At 35.7% G+C, this 17004-nt stretch overlaps 1 protein-coding gene across 8 annotated transcripts in view; it reads left to right on the forward strand.

Moving 5' to 3' along the window:
- GBE1 (1,4-alpha-glucan branching enzyme 1) overlaps positions 1 to 17004 on the forward strand; it is a 173573-nt gene that overhangs the window by 73763 nt on the left and 82806 nt on the right. For all 8 annotated transcript variants that reach the window (XM_054806013.1, XM_054805983.1, XM_054805996.1 and 5 more), the window contains 2 exons: positions 1876 to 1966; positions 3124 to 3333. In XM_054806013.1, coding sequence (XP_054661988.1) covers positions 1876 to 1966; positions 3124 to 3333 — 301 coding nt within the window. The remainder of the gene's footprint in view (positions 1 to 1875; positions 1967 to 3123; positions 3334 to 17004) is intronic.

Genomic DNA, 17004 nt, shown 5'->3' on the forward strand with positions numbered 1-17004 from the left:
ATATTGGGAGGGGGGGATGTATGGAACAGCTGGCATGATTATCTCAGGAAGCACAGTAAAACTGTTCATTTCAATTTATATTTGATGATTTTTTTTTTCATGTGGTGTCTTTACGCTGTTTCTATAATGGTAATATTAGAACTTTCTGGCTTTTACAGCCCTGTGATGAAATATGTTTTGTAATGCTCAACTGTAAAATAATGACATCCATGGCTGAGACCTTTGTGGAGTGGAAGGTGGCTGTGCTTACATGTTGATTTTTTTTTTTATTGCTTTCATATTATTTTTATTTATTTACCAGTGTCTGAAGAAGCCATAAGGTTTTTTTGTAGGTTTACTTGGGTCAGTGTTTCACAGAATGTGGTTTTTGCCTTTCAATAAAGTTGAGCTTGCAGGTGAGATGAGGGAGTTTGCACATCTGGAGGCCCTCAACAAACAGTAAATTTGTATTCCACATTACATATCTTGACTCTTTCCTTCTGCCAAAGAATTTCAGTCATTCCAGGAGGTTAATATGTTTCACAGAATTAGAAAAGCTTTCTGCTTTTACCTACAGATTTTTCTTTGGGGAGGAGAAATGTCATGAAAAGGCTGATACACTACAAAATAAAAGTAATATCAAATTTAGGTAGGGTATATAGAAATGATAGTGTTCATTCTTATTTACATCAAGTAAACACTGAGGAATTAAGTCTTTTTTAAATGTATTTTTAGGGGCTATTAGATTCGGTTTTGGAATGTCTTGTTAGGACAAGCCTAAAGACATCAGTATGTAAGAATGCTAAGATTATTAATAATTTGTAGAAATATGTGCATGACAAATAGCAAAATAGCAAGCAAATCAAATGAGATTAATTTGATGCTATGTTACTGTTTATGTATAAAAATGCTGTAAATAAGTGCAATGAGCCTGACATAAAACAGTAATGAATCTGACAAAGTGCTGAGCTCATGCCAACTATCTTCTAATAGTAACTTTCTCATAACTGCAAAATTTAAAAACAGAAACAAGAACAATAAAAAAGAAACCAGTATTTTGTCTAAACTAAAGAATGAATTGAAGATTTTGGTTAAACTAATAAAGAGAAGTGATTGTGGTGGGAGTCTCGAGACCATAGATTAAATCCTGAGGTTATCTTTTGCTGGTAGTCCTTACTTGCTAGCTATCTGGGGCAGTTATTCACTGATATTAAAGATAGCTTTAAGTTGTGTGGCAAGTACTGTGACATCAGCATTAGTATGTTGTTTTCCCTTTAGATTTCCATCCCTTAATATTGCACAGAACTGTTTTAGGTGATACACAAGACAGCATGTCCCCGACCCTCCTGCACTGGCTTGGTTCTTTGGTAAACTCAGAACAAGACCACATTAATTTTTTCTCTCTTTTTTAAAAAAAACTCTTGTAGAGGGGAAATGTCATCATTAAAGTTGGAAAAAAAGTGATTTTTTGCAGTGGTAGAAAAGGAATTCCATAGGCACAAAGTATAGCGTGTGTAGCCCATGACTACCCCCGCACCCCCTGACTGCAAGTGTCAAAAGTGAAGCAGAAGTTCAGGTCATGCAGATTGGCACAGCTAGCATTTTGAAGTTAAGATTATATTTGCTTATCATTTATTGTTTTCTAAATCTGAGAGATTCAGTATACCTGGTTATATGTAGATCACTTGACAAATTGACCATTCCATTTTTAATGGAAGATCATGTAAGTATAAACTATTAGGTAGAATTATGTCTTGAAAGAGACTGATTCTTTAGTTGTTAATCATTAGAGTTAGAAGCAGCTAAAATGAGAGAAGACTGGAATGAATGTTACAGGTGTTTAATGCTCTTTTAGCTGTCCTTAAGGCAGGGGTTTGTTTATTTCTTTTTTTATAGGCTATAACTGTGTCCAGCTGATGGCTATTATGGAACATGCATACTATGCCAGTTTTGGTTATCAGGTCACAAGCTTCTTTGCAGCATCAAGGTAGGTTTAAGTATTTCAGTATCTTCTCTGTTATTTTACCTTACTCCTCATCCATTGAAATCAGTATGCTTGTATGTGTGTGTTTGCAAATAAGTGTTTAATGGAAAGAGAAAGTAATGGCTTAGGTATTTGCTCTGGCTTCCTCTTAAATCTGAAATCAATTGGGCATAGTGATCAGCTGTTCTGTGAAACACTTTACGTAGGATACAAACAAAAAGGTTATAAGTAACTTCAGCTGTCATAGCATATTCCCAGCTAATCCAGCTTTCAGCAGTCTTTATGATTGGGTTTAGTGTTGTGGAATTCTTGGCAGTTGCAAACACGATGTGTAAGTCATTCTTTTATGATAAACAGAACTGTACACTACTTGACCAAAATCATGGCTCTGTGTTCTGTGGGAACTTTTTCCCATGCTTGTAACAGACTATACTTGGATTTGAGGCCGAGAGTGAAAATAGATTGAAAATGTATTCAGGTAATTGTTAAGAAAATTGATAAACCTGAGTGTTGTGATTTTTTTTTTTTGTTTTGTTTTCATCTTGGTGAAGCTCAAGGGACAGCCAGGCTAAATTTAGACAGGAAGTTTTAACTGGCTTAATTAGTTGAAAGAAATGTGTGTTGGACACAGGAGACAAAAAAAAAATAATCTTTATTTAAAACCGAGTTGGAAAATAGTGTAGTAGCTAAAACAAATAAATAAGCAGGACAGCAGCAGATGGTGTGTTTTGGGGACTTTCATGAATGCACATTTACTTTTGTAGTCATTACAGATTACTTTATTCCAGTAGTATAAACATATTTTTGTCTCTTTTAAGGAAGCGTTCAATATTGAATAGAAGTTTTAAGTTGTATCAGTTATCTTTTTATACTGAATTTGATGTATTAACATGAAAAGGGAAGAATAAAACTTTGAAACTATTTCTGCAAAGCATTGTATGCATTCATGATGTAATTTTTATAATTAAAAAATTGTTTTAAGTGTCAGTTTGTAATCAATAGCTACTACTTAAGAGGCTGAAAAAATAACCTCTATATAACTGGAAACTAGGTGATGAAGAACTGCTGACTTTGACGTAGTTTTTTTGAGTAATGTTCAGTATTGTCAGCTTGAGTTCAGATCATACCACTCATAACACATTGCATTTTCATGCCGATAGCCGTTACGGAACTCCAGATGACCTGAAAGAAATGATTGACGTTGCTCACTCAATGGGCATTACTGTTCTACTGGATGTTGTGCACAGCCATGCATCAAAAAACTCTGAAGATGGTCTCAACAAATTTGATGGTACAGATTCTTGTTTCTTCCATTCTGGTCCTAAAGGAACTCATCAGCTCTGGGACAGCAGGCTCTTTGACTATGCAAAGTAAGCATAAAATGTCACTTCATGTATTTAGTAGTAATTATTTCTTATCAGTTCTATTACACTATTCGCCAGACTGGAAAAGTCATTTGGGTTGTTCAACAGTTATGATATGCTGAATTCAATTCCTTTACCTTGCTAAATACTTAAAAGCTAAGACTGAGTAATAGTACTTAGGTTTCGGTTTTCTTCTGTCATCTATGGCTGCATATGTACATATTGTATACCATGTGCCATGTATGTATTATATGTATATAATTATATGCTTATATATTATTTTTATTTTAAAATAGATTCAAATATATATAGATACTTATTTGAATATTATTATATAGCAATATATTATAAATAATTAAATATTTTATATGTTATAAAATAGGATAGATTCATATTTTCAAATTATATATTATTTTTATATAATTATGTTTATAAATAAATAAAAATACAAAAAGCTAAAGAAAACTTGCAAGCTCTAGAAATTTATTGTGTCATATTGTTGAAATGTAGCAAAGATTTTGCCCCAGGACAACTAACTCCATTCCAAAGAGTTTCCAGAGGTCAGTCAACAGTTAACACAGAACAAGGGTCATTTTCAGTAGATAGTTTGAGACACTTAGTTTGGGCATGCTTAATTAATTAGTATAAATATAATGTGTGTCAAACCATGTGTTAATACCAGATGATGATTAGCATTGAATATTGTTTACTCTGTATTCTCGGAGGTATTGGGAGTGAGGGGATTTATCTTGTATGCTGAATATTTCAGTGGTTTAAATGGAGAAACAGACACAGGCAGTCAGCTTATTTCAGTCTTTCTCACATTTTTCCATGTTTGTTCATCCCTGAACCACCTTGATTCCTCCCTTTTCTTGTCTTTAATTCTTCCCCTAAACATTCCACAATAAGTTTTGCCCAACCCCAGAATCTCTTTAAAGCATTTCTTAATAAATTCTGTACAGTGTCACTCACCTCTTATTCCATGATAAATCTGCTTTTTTTCCCCCACTTTGAGATGCATGATAATTGTTTGCCCTTCTTATCGATTACAAATTTCTGGTTTAACCCTTTCAAGGTTACACTTGAGTGGTTCCTTCAGTGGCTTTATCACTCAGTGACTGTAGAGTTCTGGTCTCCTGTAATTTGTTAGTTGTTAGCATTTGTGTGCTACAAGTTCAACTTAGTGCTTTTCTCCCAGTTTTTCTCCCGCACTTGCATTGAATTGCTATTAATTGGATATGCTTACATTGCAGATGTCCTTAAACCTTGGATCAGAATTATGTTGTTAGTTGCCAAAAAAGATTTTTTCTTCTTTTACTCATAGTCTGTACTCTTGAGGCTGATAGTTTCATAGTTTATGGGGATTGTAACTGTTTAAGAAGGTCACTAATGCAGAAGTAATGTTACATAGCATAGGTCAACTGTTTAATGGAAACTCTTGCACAGTAACTCACAATTTCAATTAAACCAAGTGACCAGTGTAATAAATGACTTATGCACTATGCACTTAATAGGGTGAGATGTTCTTTATTTACTTTTTATTTGGGACAATTTAAGTGATGAATTCAGGGGACCTTTTTGAATTGTGATTTTAATTATTGTAACAAATGCATTTTAGTATGCCTAATAATAATTTCCTGTTTGAGTTGCTTCCTATTAATCTTTAAATTCATATTCAAATAAATTCTATTCCAGATAATCGTAAAGCTTTAATATCAATACAATGGCATTTCACACTTTATTTCATCTTATGCTTATGTATAATCAACAAGTGTGTGGTACCAGCTTCTCTAGTGAGAAAATAAATTGAATGCAATTGTGGACATTTCTCTGTTCCAGAGGCAGATTCCTCCTATTGGGGGGGGGGGGGGGGGGGGGAAAGTGGTGCTGGTATTGAGTGTTTTGGAAGGATTTGTAAATGAAAGAACAGCAAACTACTTTCTAGGTAGCATTTGGCACAATGTTAAGCATTTTCAGTACTGAAGAACTTTCTGCATGGGTCTGTTTGGTCAGTGATATGTGCTGGTACTCGATGGTGAGAGAAGAGATTGGGAAATAGCAGAGACCAGAGAAATTGGATCTATGCTTTACTGATGAATAAAATGAATGCTCTGGATGAGCAAGGGCCCCTTGTATGTCATTCCCCATCTCTGGCCCTCTGGTGAAATGCAACACCAAATTTGGGTTTCCTTTTTTAAACTTTCAGGGAAATGCCTCCTTCTGCTTCGAGCACAGCAAGCTGTGCAGTGAACTGGTTTTAGTCATTAATGCCTTCTTTAGTCCTAATATCTGAAACATTAAATATTCTATGTGTGTTTATAGTCAAATTTTAAGGCTTAAATATATAACAATCATGTTTATTCTAAGTTACTCAGAACTGATGAAAAATGGTTTAGTTTTCTCCCTTTTTTGTGTGTACAGGTCCCAAACAAAATTGGGAAAGAATCAGAACTGACACTATTGAAAATGTTTTGCTGGGTTTTTTCCCCATTTAGGCTTTATTGACATGTCTGCTAATTTTCATACAAGTAAATGAGCAGCTCTAGTCTCAGAGGGGAGTATAGAAATTTGTGAGACTTGAGTTGCTTGCAGATGTTCAAAGTTTGCTGAAGATAAATGACACCAAACACAATTTATTGAATGATATACAGAAAAACTTGCTTTGAGACAAATCTCTTCAGCTAGTACAGCCTTCTCTTCTGTATAGTGCTTGTATTAAATCCCTTTCCTTCTGTAGTGGGAAGAACTGTTAAATCTACAGGTACTTAAACATCAAATACAAAGAATGCTCAATTTACTTTGGAATTGAGAGAAACTAATTCTCTGCCATGAAAGAGATTAAGAAACAATTGCTTTATCAGTTTAGTCTGTCTACATTTTCTTTGAAAGCCAAGACATAAGTAAATTTGTTTCTCAGCATTTGCAAGCTTATTCAGTTGTCTGGGAAGGAGACCGAATACTTACTATAACAGAAGGTGGCAAAAGATCTATATCCATGCAAAAAAAAAAAAAAAAAAGGACTATTATCCATGGTGTATTTTAAATACTATATTTTTAGTGATATTCACTGAAGTAGAGAGTAGCTCCAAGAAAAGCAGTAGTAAAATTCTTCGAAGGACAACCTTGATATTGTATCTCTAGCACCATGGTGCAATTTGAGAAGATACAAGTGTGTTTTGTATTGCGGAATTTGAGACAACACTTAATGAGCAGTAGAACTGTATAATTTTTTTAATCAATGTTTATACAAGTGTTGTACAAACAGTGAACTTATCAAAAAGTTGTAAACAGCAGCTTAAAAATGATGCTGTTCAAGGTGATGTCACGTGAGAATAAAACATCTCAATTTCAGTAAAGTAAGAATTTGGAGGTAAAATAACTGGATAAGTAAAAGAAATTTGCTGCTTAACTTTTTTTCAAGAAAAATATTATAAATTCTGCTTTAAAAAAGGAACAAGAAACTGATTCAGAAATAAACTTCCACTTTGATAACTTTGGCACATTTTTCCAGTTTTTCTAAAATATGGAACTAGGCAGTTTTTTCGTCAAACGTTAACTTGATGACTCTTCCTCTCCTGCATCATCACCCCCCCATCTGTCGTCCCCCCCCCCCCCCCCCACTTTCCTCAGCTGCTAACCTCAAAATCAGAACCACAAAGCTTGACTGAGGATTGCAGTTTATTTTAATAATACTTCATAAAAACAAACTTTTATATCCTTTGTCTTGGTTGCTATTAAAAATGTGGCTTTCCTGTCCTTGAGTTCATGAAAGAGAAATGCTGTGAGGTAAAAGGGATGCCAGAAGCTCTGGACCTTAGTCTGGCTGTCACTGTCTAGTTAATTTTGTGGTAAATTAAGTGCCTTGTCTCTATTGTGATCCTCTTTAAGATAGCTCACTCGAAATACATGTAAATACCCTCCCATCTTAAGTAAGGATTCTGCTTGTAATTAATGTAACACAAGCTAAGTATAACAATTTTTTCCTTCCTATAATCATATTCAAAGATTATTCAGCTGCCAAGTTCATTAGAAGTGATGCTGTACACCCTGGAGTCCAGGTGGGATCACAACTAGAGTGGTTGATTGTGTTTTGATTTAAATTCATTTCTCCATATAGCAAACGTGTCTAAAATACTAATCAGGCAAAACAATTTAAAAAGAATTGAGAACAAGATATTGCATAGCAAAGATAAGTTGTTGGCTTTTTTCTAAGCACTACATAATTAAAATGTGTAAATGATGCTGCTTTTCTGGGCTTATTGAGATCTGAGAGTGTTGTTTTGTTTTTAAGGCTCTGTATTCCTTTTCTGTCATTAGGCTTTGTTAGATTCTGCACTTTCTTAATCCAATTCTAAGGGGCAATAGGTATACTGATGTGTTTGTGAACCTTTAGAAATAATGGTAGAAATCAAACTTGGCAGAAATCATGTGATGCCCTAAGTTTTGTGTTTGGTTTGTCTTTTTTTAATATTGTGACCCTTTTCACCTAAGCACTTAGCCAAAATTTTAAGTTCTTGCTCAATCTAGGAGAAGGATTTGGCACAAAAGTCAGAGGTTGAATTATATTCTGGTTTTAATTACAAAATCTTGCTTCCTTGAATGCAGCAGTATGATCGGTAAGAAATGATGTTAGTTACAGGGTTCTGGGGCTGGCGGACATCCCTGGCATCTCTTTTGAGGCTGTGTTTTCAGTACTTTTTTTTAGACTATTTTTATGTGTCCATGCTATGGTGGTTCTGTGAAGGCACCAAATCATAACTAGTGAGAATCCTTTGGACTGTCCACCTACAGGTTTTGTCTAGTTTGTATTTGTTGGTGATACTCAGTGTTTTGAGAATTAAGGCCTTTAAGTGCTGTAGAGGAAATGAAATTTACTTAACTAAGCCATGTAATGGGAGAAATCTCTTCTTTTCTTTAGTCTTTTCTACTTCCTTCAGTTTTAGGAAGTCTCAAGTGACATTTGTGCCAAATGTGCTTTGAAATGCTATAGGTAGGGTTCAGAGTATAAACAGCGTGTCCCACAAGCCACAATTTACATCAGGGCAACAGATGACACGCTGGTCCCCTGCTGCCTCACCAGATGTTCTCTCCAGCTCGGTCTTCTGAACTGTTGATGGAGCAGCTGATTGTAGCTCAGTATGCTACCCTTTTCTCAATTTTTCTTAGTGTGTTATAAACTACTATAGTTCAGAAACTGCTTTTAGTCCTGCCATCAGTGTGGCAGAAATAGGGCACCTGACAGCTGCCCAAGCATGTGTGTTAGTTCTGGTTTAGATGGCCTGTCCAGCCGCCCTTCCAAGCAGTGTGGGTCACCTGAAGCTTCTCTTCCCTATCCTGTGGTTCAGCTTCAGGGTATCTTGGGTGCTCTCTTGCATCTAAAGTGGCACAATATGCCTATGTTTGGATGCCGAGATGATGGCCTCTTCTGCCACCCAGTGTTTAAATCCTGCATGGACTTCATGCTGTATTTGGGGGGGGGGGGGAAGTCCACTGATGTCAATAGGTAGTAATTTACTTCACTTAAGGATCTGACTCCTTAAAGGCGTGTTGATCTTCTGACTTCTTCATCAGCCTTTATTAAGGTTGGTATTTAATTTTTCCTTAAGCAACTGTTCTTTACCTGAATTTTATTTTCTTTCTTCTGATTACCTACTTCCTCAATCTTTAGCTGCCATGACGTGATGTTATTAATAGGTGGACTGAATTGGGAAATACATCTTTCAGAGATTAGTGTTTGGTTAGTAGCGGTACCTATCTGGGCTCATAATGCTCTTGACATATCTAAATATCAGTGGAGGTGAAAACTTGATGCCTTATCTGGGAGCATCACCATGGTTTGTAATAGTTTTCAGGAAGAAATGGATATGCTGCTACTCTATAACACTTGCACATTTAACATTTTAAATTGTTCCAAGTCGATGCTTTATAGAATACTACAGTATTAAAGATTATAGTTCCTTGCCTAATGCACTTAAGGGAAGTTGGCACATCGATATGAGTTACAAAATGCAGATAACATGGTGTGTGTGTTCTTACTGTCCATCTCAGGATTGCTTTGTTCACTCATTTTACAGAGTGCAAAGAGGGTATACTTGACTGCAAACGATTGCTTATTAGTTAACACGCACAAAGGATAGGTAGGATTTAAAAACTACTAGTACACTCTTAGCTTCCGCTAAGGCACCCAAAGAGTCTCTGCTGGCCAGGCACACATTGGTCAGGTGGGAGAAAGGAGGCTGCCACCATCAATGGTGCTGGGTTATCCTCTTCAGACTCCATATAATTTTTTTTTTTACAGTTCTGCACCTTTCCATGTTCTTACTTTTGAATCTTTGAGCTACTAACAAATTTGTCTTTATCTGTAACTTTACCTTTCTTACCTTGCATCGCTCTAATCTAAAGACTTTTTTTGCAACTTTCCCTTAGCTAAGTAACTTCCTTAGAAGTTTAAGCTATACAGGCTTTGGGACACTGATCCCCCAGTTAGGAGGGAGGGGAGATGGAAGGGTGGGAGGAGAAAATTACCCAAGAATTAATGTATGTGAAAGAGTTGACTTCTCAAAGTGTAGCTGTAGTCACTGAAGTGTTCTCTTCTGCAGCTTCTGAAGGTTGTCAGGTACGGGTGATATTCTTCCAGCTGCACTTATGCAGTAGGAATGACATGCAGTGGCAGGTTATGTTTGTCACAAATATGTATTCATTGGGGAGATATCGTGGCCATAATTCCAGCTAGATTAAAGGTAATGCAGTGATAGTTGTCAATGAGCTAGATTCTCAGTCATTTGATGGGGTTTTTTGATGCATTCTTGATTGTAGAATAATTACAGTAGGAACAGGGATATAAATTGTGTTTCATGGTGTAAAACCTTTAGCTATGCTGACTTTAATTCATTTCCTGTCAGTCTTCCTTCACCAAATTAGTTTAGGAAAGCTCTGTATGTGGAGATCCCATAATATGCATTGGAATTGGATTTGGCTGGCAAAGATTGTTTTTTTTTAATGACTGTTTTAAGAAAGCACTGCTTGTAATGTAATAGTGAGATTTTATTTTTTTCCCCAGAGCTCATAAATGTAATTATTTTGATTACAGATTGACTTTAAAAAAAACCAAAACACTGCCTGTTTATGTCCTTAGCAGTCTGCTTCTAACAGACTAGACTTTGAGGGTGACTGGAAAGGTGTGAAAGTACTTTTAAATTTAAACCTTAAACTTTAAGACCTTCCTTGTCTGAAAATCTTTGTTTCTTTGTGTTTTCTCTTCCTTTTAGTAACCATTGTGAATGTTAGCAAGTAAGCACTTTCAAGTATGGGGACATAGTTAATAAATGGCCTTTCTTGAAGGCAATGAGTACCGGAAGCATTGACGGAAGGGATGGTATATTGGAATTTATGGCAATATAATTGGAATGATTAAAATAATAGTGCAAAAGAAAAGTTCCACACATGAGCATATGAATTACAGTATATGCAGTCTAGACCTGCTGTAGAATTGCTTTAATTTTTTTATTAAACATCCATCTAGAAGCTTAATTGTTTTACTGCACTTAGCTTGATATTACATACTAAGAGGCTTTAAATCCACAGATGCTCTGAAACTCAGAGCTTCACATAACAATATGTAGCTTCCTTTCAAGTGTCCGGTTTCCCATATTAACCTCCAACATAGCAATCACAGTTTTGTATGAAGTTTCTTAAATGCTGCACAAAAAGTAGTAATAAAGCAATATATTGATTCGTGAAGAAAAGGCATGCTGAAAAAATTGCAGCCAATTGTTCTAAATCATGTCAGGTAGTGTATTTTGAAATATAGAGGTCACCTCTTGCAGCCAATTAAATTCAATCATATCTTGAATAGACACAGTCACTCTTACCTGAAGTTGATTATGGTATTTCAATAAAGATCTAAAATTAGACAAGATTCAACACACTGCAGAGAATCATTCCTCATCAGTCTAAATGCCATAATGATCTTGCATTTAGTAATCCACGCTCAGATTGACAACTTTCACAGCATTCTTATGAGTACTGTAGTATGTTATATGAGCAGTATCTGTTGTGAACAGAAGATTGTGCTGGGGAAAAGGGTGATGGCTCTATAAATTTGAGATGAGGGAGAGGTTTTAAAGAAAATCCGCAAATGAAATGGGGAACGTTGACTTTCTTCTAATAGAGTTTCATCCAAAAATGTTCTAGGTTGGAGGAAAATTAGGCATGGTACTGCTCATGGCAGGGAAGGAAGATGGGGTCAAGACAATTGTCTTTTTTTCTGATTCTAGTGTGTATATGTTGTATAATGTACAGATCCACTTGAAATCCATTTTTGGAAAGCTCACTGGAGAGAGAAAGTAAGTTGGTAATGGAATAAAACAATTAACAACCACAGTAGAAAACAATGTGCATTTCCAAAAGTAGCGTATGGCCAACAGATAAGAAATGATCTCCAAATAATCGTGCTGATCTGTTATTACTTTCAGTTTTGAATGGGATGCCCTGTTTTCTTGAGGAATGCCATTTCATGGACTAGCATAAAAACTAAGTTACTGTCCCTGGAAGTTGATTGAAACTGAAGATGGAGGTCAGTGCATCCAACTGAGCTGGCCAGCCTTCTGCTTCAGGTGGTAGCTGTCTCTGTTGTTCCAAATTGCTTCCTAGCTGTAACCACTGGCTGAGATTCAGTTTGATGGGACTGTGTTGGTGACTCTATGCTAAAATTTAGGGAGAATGTATATGGACTCACTCAGCTTTATATGGATGCTCTCTTTAGAGTTCTCTAAATTCCAAAATTACTTTGACTTTGGAACTAATGTGTTATTGAGATAAATTTTATTAGAGTTCATACTTATAAAATCACTGGTGAAATTGTAATGAAGATACAGAAACTGGTTCTACTGCTATCACACTGTAATAGTAATGGATGGATTGGGAGTAGTTTTGCTGCTTCTAGGTTCAGTTCTGGCTGATATGGTTACAGGGGAAGTCTGAAAAACTGATACAGTGTATCATGTCAAATGTGTCATAACAGTTAAGGAAAATATTGTATGAAAAGCTTTATCCCTGGGAACAGAGTGAATTGTTCTAAACCAGGTTTGGAAAAAAAGTTCAATTTAAAAAAAAAAAAAGCATATCACACTAAATTTGCTTAGCTGGTTTTTCCCATGCATTTGTTTTGGGCAGTTCCTTGTAAAAAGGGAGTTTGATAGAATTCTCTATAGTTTGCCATGTGAATCACAATCAAACATCTGTTTTTCCTGGTTCTACTCTGTGTCTCCTCTTTGATAAGGAGGCTACCTCTACCCAATACTTTTATATATCTATATTACAATCCCTTGTAATCTCTTGAAAATTGGTATAAAGTTATTTAGAAACAAAAGAAATTCATCACCATAGAGATGACCATTATTTGTTTAGATAGCTGACACAAGTTTTTTCTAAGTTATTGTACTACGCTTAATTTGATGAGTTTCGTTGGGAGCAAGGGAAGTAAGTGTACAAGTAATGCTCTGTAGACCTTACTGCACAATCATTAGACTGAAGAAATCAAGAGGAGTAAGTCCCCTCAAATGTAGTTACAAGGTTAGATGCACACGAACAAATAAACACAAGAGTGAAAAGGCACATCCATATAAGTCACTGCTATGTACTCTAGTAATTTTCTTCTGTAGGAGACATCTAAATCTGTTAAAACAAAGAGCTGAGAATTAAGTTCTCTGGAGAATTATTAAGTAAAAGTGCGGGGTTTTATATACATATATTTATAATATATTTAGTCATTGCACAAAAGCTGTTTAAGTGTATATATCAAAGGGCTTCACAATGAAGAGGAGAATGCTCTTTGTCTTTATTCTTATTCTGTCTTCATTGTCTTTTAGGATACATAAAGAAAGTAATGTAATGACTGTTGTAAATTTCCTGATTAAATAAACACATTAGATCACCTTTTCTTGGCTGGAGAGATTTAGGTAAACACAATAGAATTTGTCACTATATTATGTGGAGTGAAGCTATATTCCAAAATGAGCATTCAGTGCAGCTAGACCCTAGGGCCTGTATTTTTAACCTACAAAGCTTCAGAGATTGACATTATCATTTAGTGTTTTCTTCAGCGCTTTGCAGTGATCAGCTCTTTTTCCTCTTGCTATTTAGTAACGTTTTATTAACATTATAGCACACCTTTGATTAGGGCATGAGATTGTAGAACACATTTTAGCATGGGCTTATTAATATACCTCAGTTTTCTAAAACAGTTTTCCAGTACAGCAAGTAAAAGAGAAATTGGTGTCTTTTGAGGAAAGAATCCAGTCTTTATTAAACCACAATTGGAAGTAAAGTTATCCCTGTGAGGACTATTCAGTTAACATATTTGTTTTGGTCAGTGGTACATTTCCATACCCTGACCTTTTGCAAGCAGGTGGAGGCAGTGCTAAATTCCCCCTTGCCTTCCCTTCCCTCTCATCTTCACTGAAGGGAAAAAATAAAAGGAGAAAAAATTTAAGGTTTTGTTTATTATGACACCACATGAATCTGAATGTGAAATAATTAAAATAATAGAATTGTTCATGCTAAGGAAACTTTTACGTATACTTCATTGCTTCATGTACCAAGGTTGTCTAAAAGGATGACATTTTGCAGTTCTAAAAGTTTGAGTTGTAGCTGTGACTAAACACTTTTTATTCTGGATTATGTAATTTAGGGTTGATGGGTTTCTTCTTTGAATTTGTTTATTTTGAAATGGATTAAGCTTGGACATTCAGAAACAAGTACTTAAAGTTGGGTTTTAAATCAAGGAAATAAAGAGTGTAAGTTTTCAAATTGTTGAACATACAATTGGTCTTACGGACAACAAGAACAGGTGAAGTTCCTTTGTTGTTGTTGAAATTTAGCTTTTGGCATTAAATTCCCTAGTTACTTTCTATGTTCAAAGAATTGATGAATATGAGTAATCAAAGTCAACTAAACACTGGAGAAAAACAAAAAATCGAAAAAAATTCCACTTTTTTCTCACCCCATCTTCTGGTTTGAGTGTTTAGTGTTTATTACTCCAAATTTTGGGGCTTTTTTTCAGTACCCTGTAATCTGAAATTCTGTATTTCTCTTCCCATGAAATGGAAGTAAATATTTAAACTAAAGCCTAAGTAGTAGTTGGGGGCTTATGACCATTCTGGGGTTGATGCTTAAACCCCAGAGATTATTTATGAACTGAATGGTTTTTGGAGAAGAAAAAATAAGACAACTATGAAACACTAAAATTTACATTATCAATGTTTTCAGGCTTCCTTTGCCACCACCTTTTTGGATAAGGGCATTGGAAAAGATTAAAATCTTCTTTGCCTATGTTATAAGAAATTCCAAGGTAATTATTTTGTCGTTGTGTTAAGTGGGGAGGAAACAAAGTCTATCAGGAAATAGATAAATGGAAACAACTTTAAACTGGGTGTTCTTTCTAATGCCTATCCAACACTGGTTAACGAAGCTAGTGACTTATAGAAAGTAGTATGAAATAGCATTCTTATAATTAATTGTGTACTAGAAAGAATGAATGTTCTGCAGGTTGCATCTACAGTTGCTCTTAACACAGCACTATCGTCATCCAAATTTGGAAAAACAAAAAAGATTTGATTAGAAAGAATGTCTTCAAGTGCAAGGTATGAGCAACTTGTTTGCCTGTAATGCTGAACTGTCAATATATGCAAGGGCAAACTTGTTTTAAAATATTTCAGAGAATCTTAGCTTAGCTTTAGTTTTCTTTGTGTTTTATCCTGACCTAAACAACAAAATTTGTTTACCACAAGGTTGTTAAGTCTACATCAGACTTATATTTTAATCAAAACTTGCTATCATTCTGCTACCTCTTAAGCCAGTATCAGTAGTGATTGCAGTGAAATATGATCTGAAATAGGAGATACCTATGGTAGGAACAGTTGCTTTCATTGTAGTTGAAAATCATGGAATTTCATGGAAAAACCTTACTGTTAAATACATACTTCCAGTGTATTAATTATAGTGGTAGATTAATACATCCAAATGGAGATCAGTAACAGGTGTCCCTCAGGGGTCCATGCTGGGACCGGTACTGTTTAATATCTTTATTAATGACATAGTGGGATTGAGTGCACCCTCAGCAAGTTTGCTGACGACACCAAGCTGTGTGGTGTGGTTGGCACACTGGAGGGAAGGGATGCCATCCAGAGGGACCTTGACAGGTTTGAGAGATGAGAGGTCCTCTGTGTGAAAGTCCAACAAAGCCAAGTGCAAGGTTCTGCACATGGGTTGGGGCAATCCCCAGTATCAATATGGGCTAGTAAGAAATTGAGATACAAACTAAGTGTCTTTGAATATAAACCTGCTTTTCCTGTTCTCTTATGTGAAAAAGTACTTATGAAGCATACAGAAAGCAGTATGTTTGCAGGTTCTCAACTCTGTTGGCACAGGATAAGTTGAGCTAATACGTTTCTTTAATTACATTCCTGAAGAATGTAACTTTTTAAAGTGCAACAAGTTGAGAAATACTGCTCTGTGCTTAAGAGTGGATTCCTATTTAATATGAACGCTGTACTTGTCATCTGTGCTGTTTTATGCAGAAGTAACAGCTTTGCATTTTGTGCTTGCTGAAAGATAATAGGGACTGATGCGAGCGTAAATTGGTTTTGCCAGATGGCTGTATACTTCTGCATTCATCTCCTGAATCTCATACTAGGGATGATATAAGATAATCTTAAGGCTCTCTGAGCCTTCCACTGGAAATCTCTTTTTCCATGAAGGTAACGATTCATTGTACAAACTTTTCTGTGCTTCATGCCAGTCTGTCACGTAACTGAGCAGTCTTGTCCCGTAGTGCTAAAAAGAACATTTTGGACTGTATCCAGAGCAATTGTTTATGCTGAGGATAACAATCTGGAAGCGTGAGAGGAAGTCATCTAAGCTTTGTATTAGCTAATATTAGTATAAAGAGTGAACTTTCCTTATCCCCTGCTTCCCCAGGGGAGGAAATCAGTAAATTACCAGTCAGGACATGGAGTCAGTATCTCAGAAGCCTCCTGTAATGTCTGTACTGGATGATGACTGACAATTAATGCTGCTACCCATCTTAAAATTTTCTTCTCCTTGTACAGATTTGGCATTGCTACCAACCGTCTAGGGAAGTATAGACTTTCGGTTAATAAAAGACAGACAGCTGAGACTTCAGGAGTCCAGTATGCCAGTCTCTGAGAGACTAAAGTAAAAGAATTTTCTGATAATATCTTCTAAGTAGATGTCCTGGGATGATAAAATGCAAGAGTCACCCCCTTTTCAGACTTCTGTGTGTGATGATAACTATTCCTTATAAGCTTGGTTTTGCTATGTTCAAATAAAAAATAGCTGGCACAGCTCATTGCTTGAGGGTTAATATTTTGGGGTTTCAAATTGCCTATTAAAAGTAATCTGTAATAGCATAAGGACACCGAATAGTAGATTGATAAGGTTTTGTTAGTGCGTTCCTGGTGTATGTGAACTTGAGTCTCTGTTCCCACCATAGCAACTGTTATTCACTGTCATCTGTATACAGAAAAGACTTCACAATCGTCAGTGCACTTAACTTCTGGAAAACCCGATATTTGATATGTTTATATTAATGCCAAATTTTCTCAAAGGCAGAGATCTGCTTCAGCTTCTTTAATGCTTTCCCTTGGGAGTTTTCAA

Source organism: Grus americana, chromosome 1, assembly GCF_028858705.1.
Source record: "Grus americana isolate bGruAme1 chromosome 1, bGruAme1.mat, whole genome shotgun sequence".
NCBI lineage: Eukaryota > Metazoa > Chordata > Aves > Gruiformes > Gruidae > Grus > Grus americana.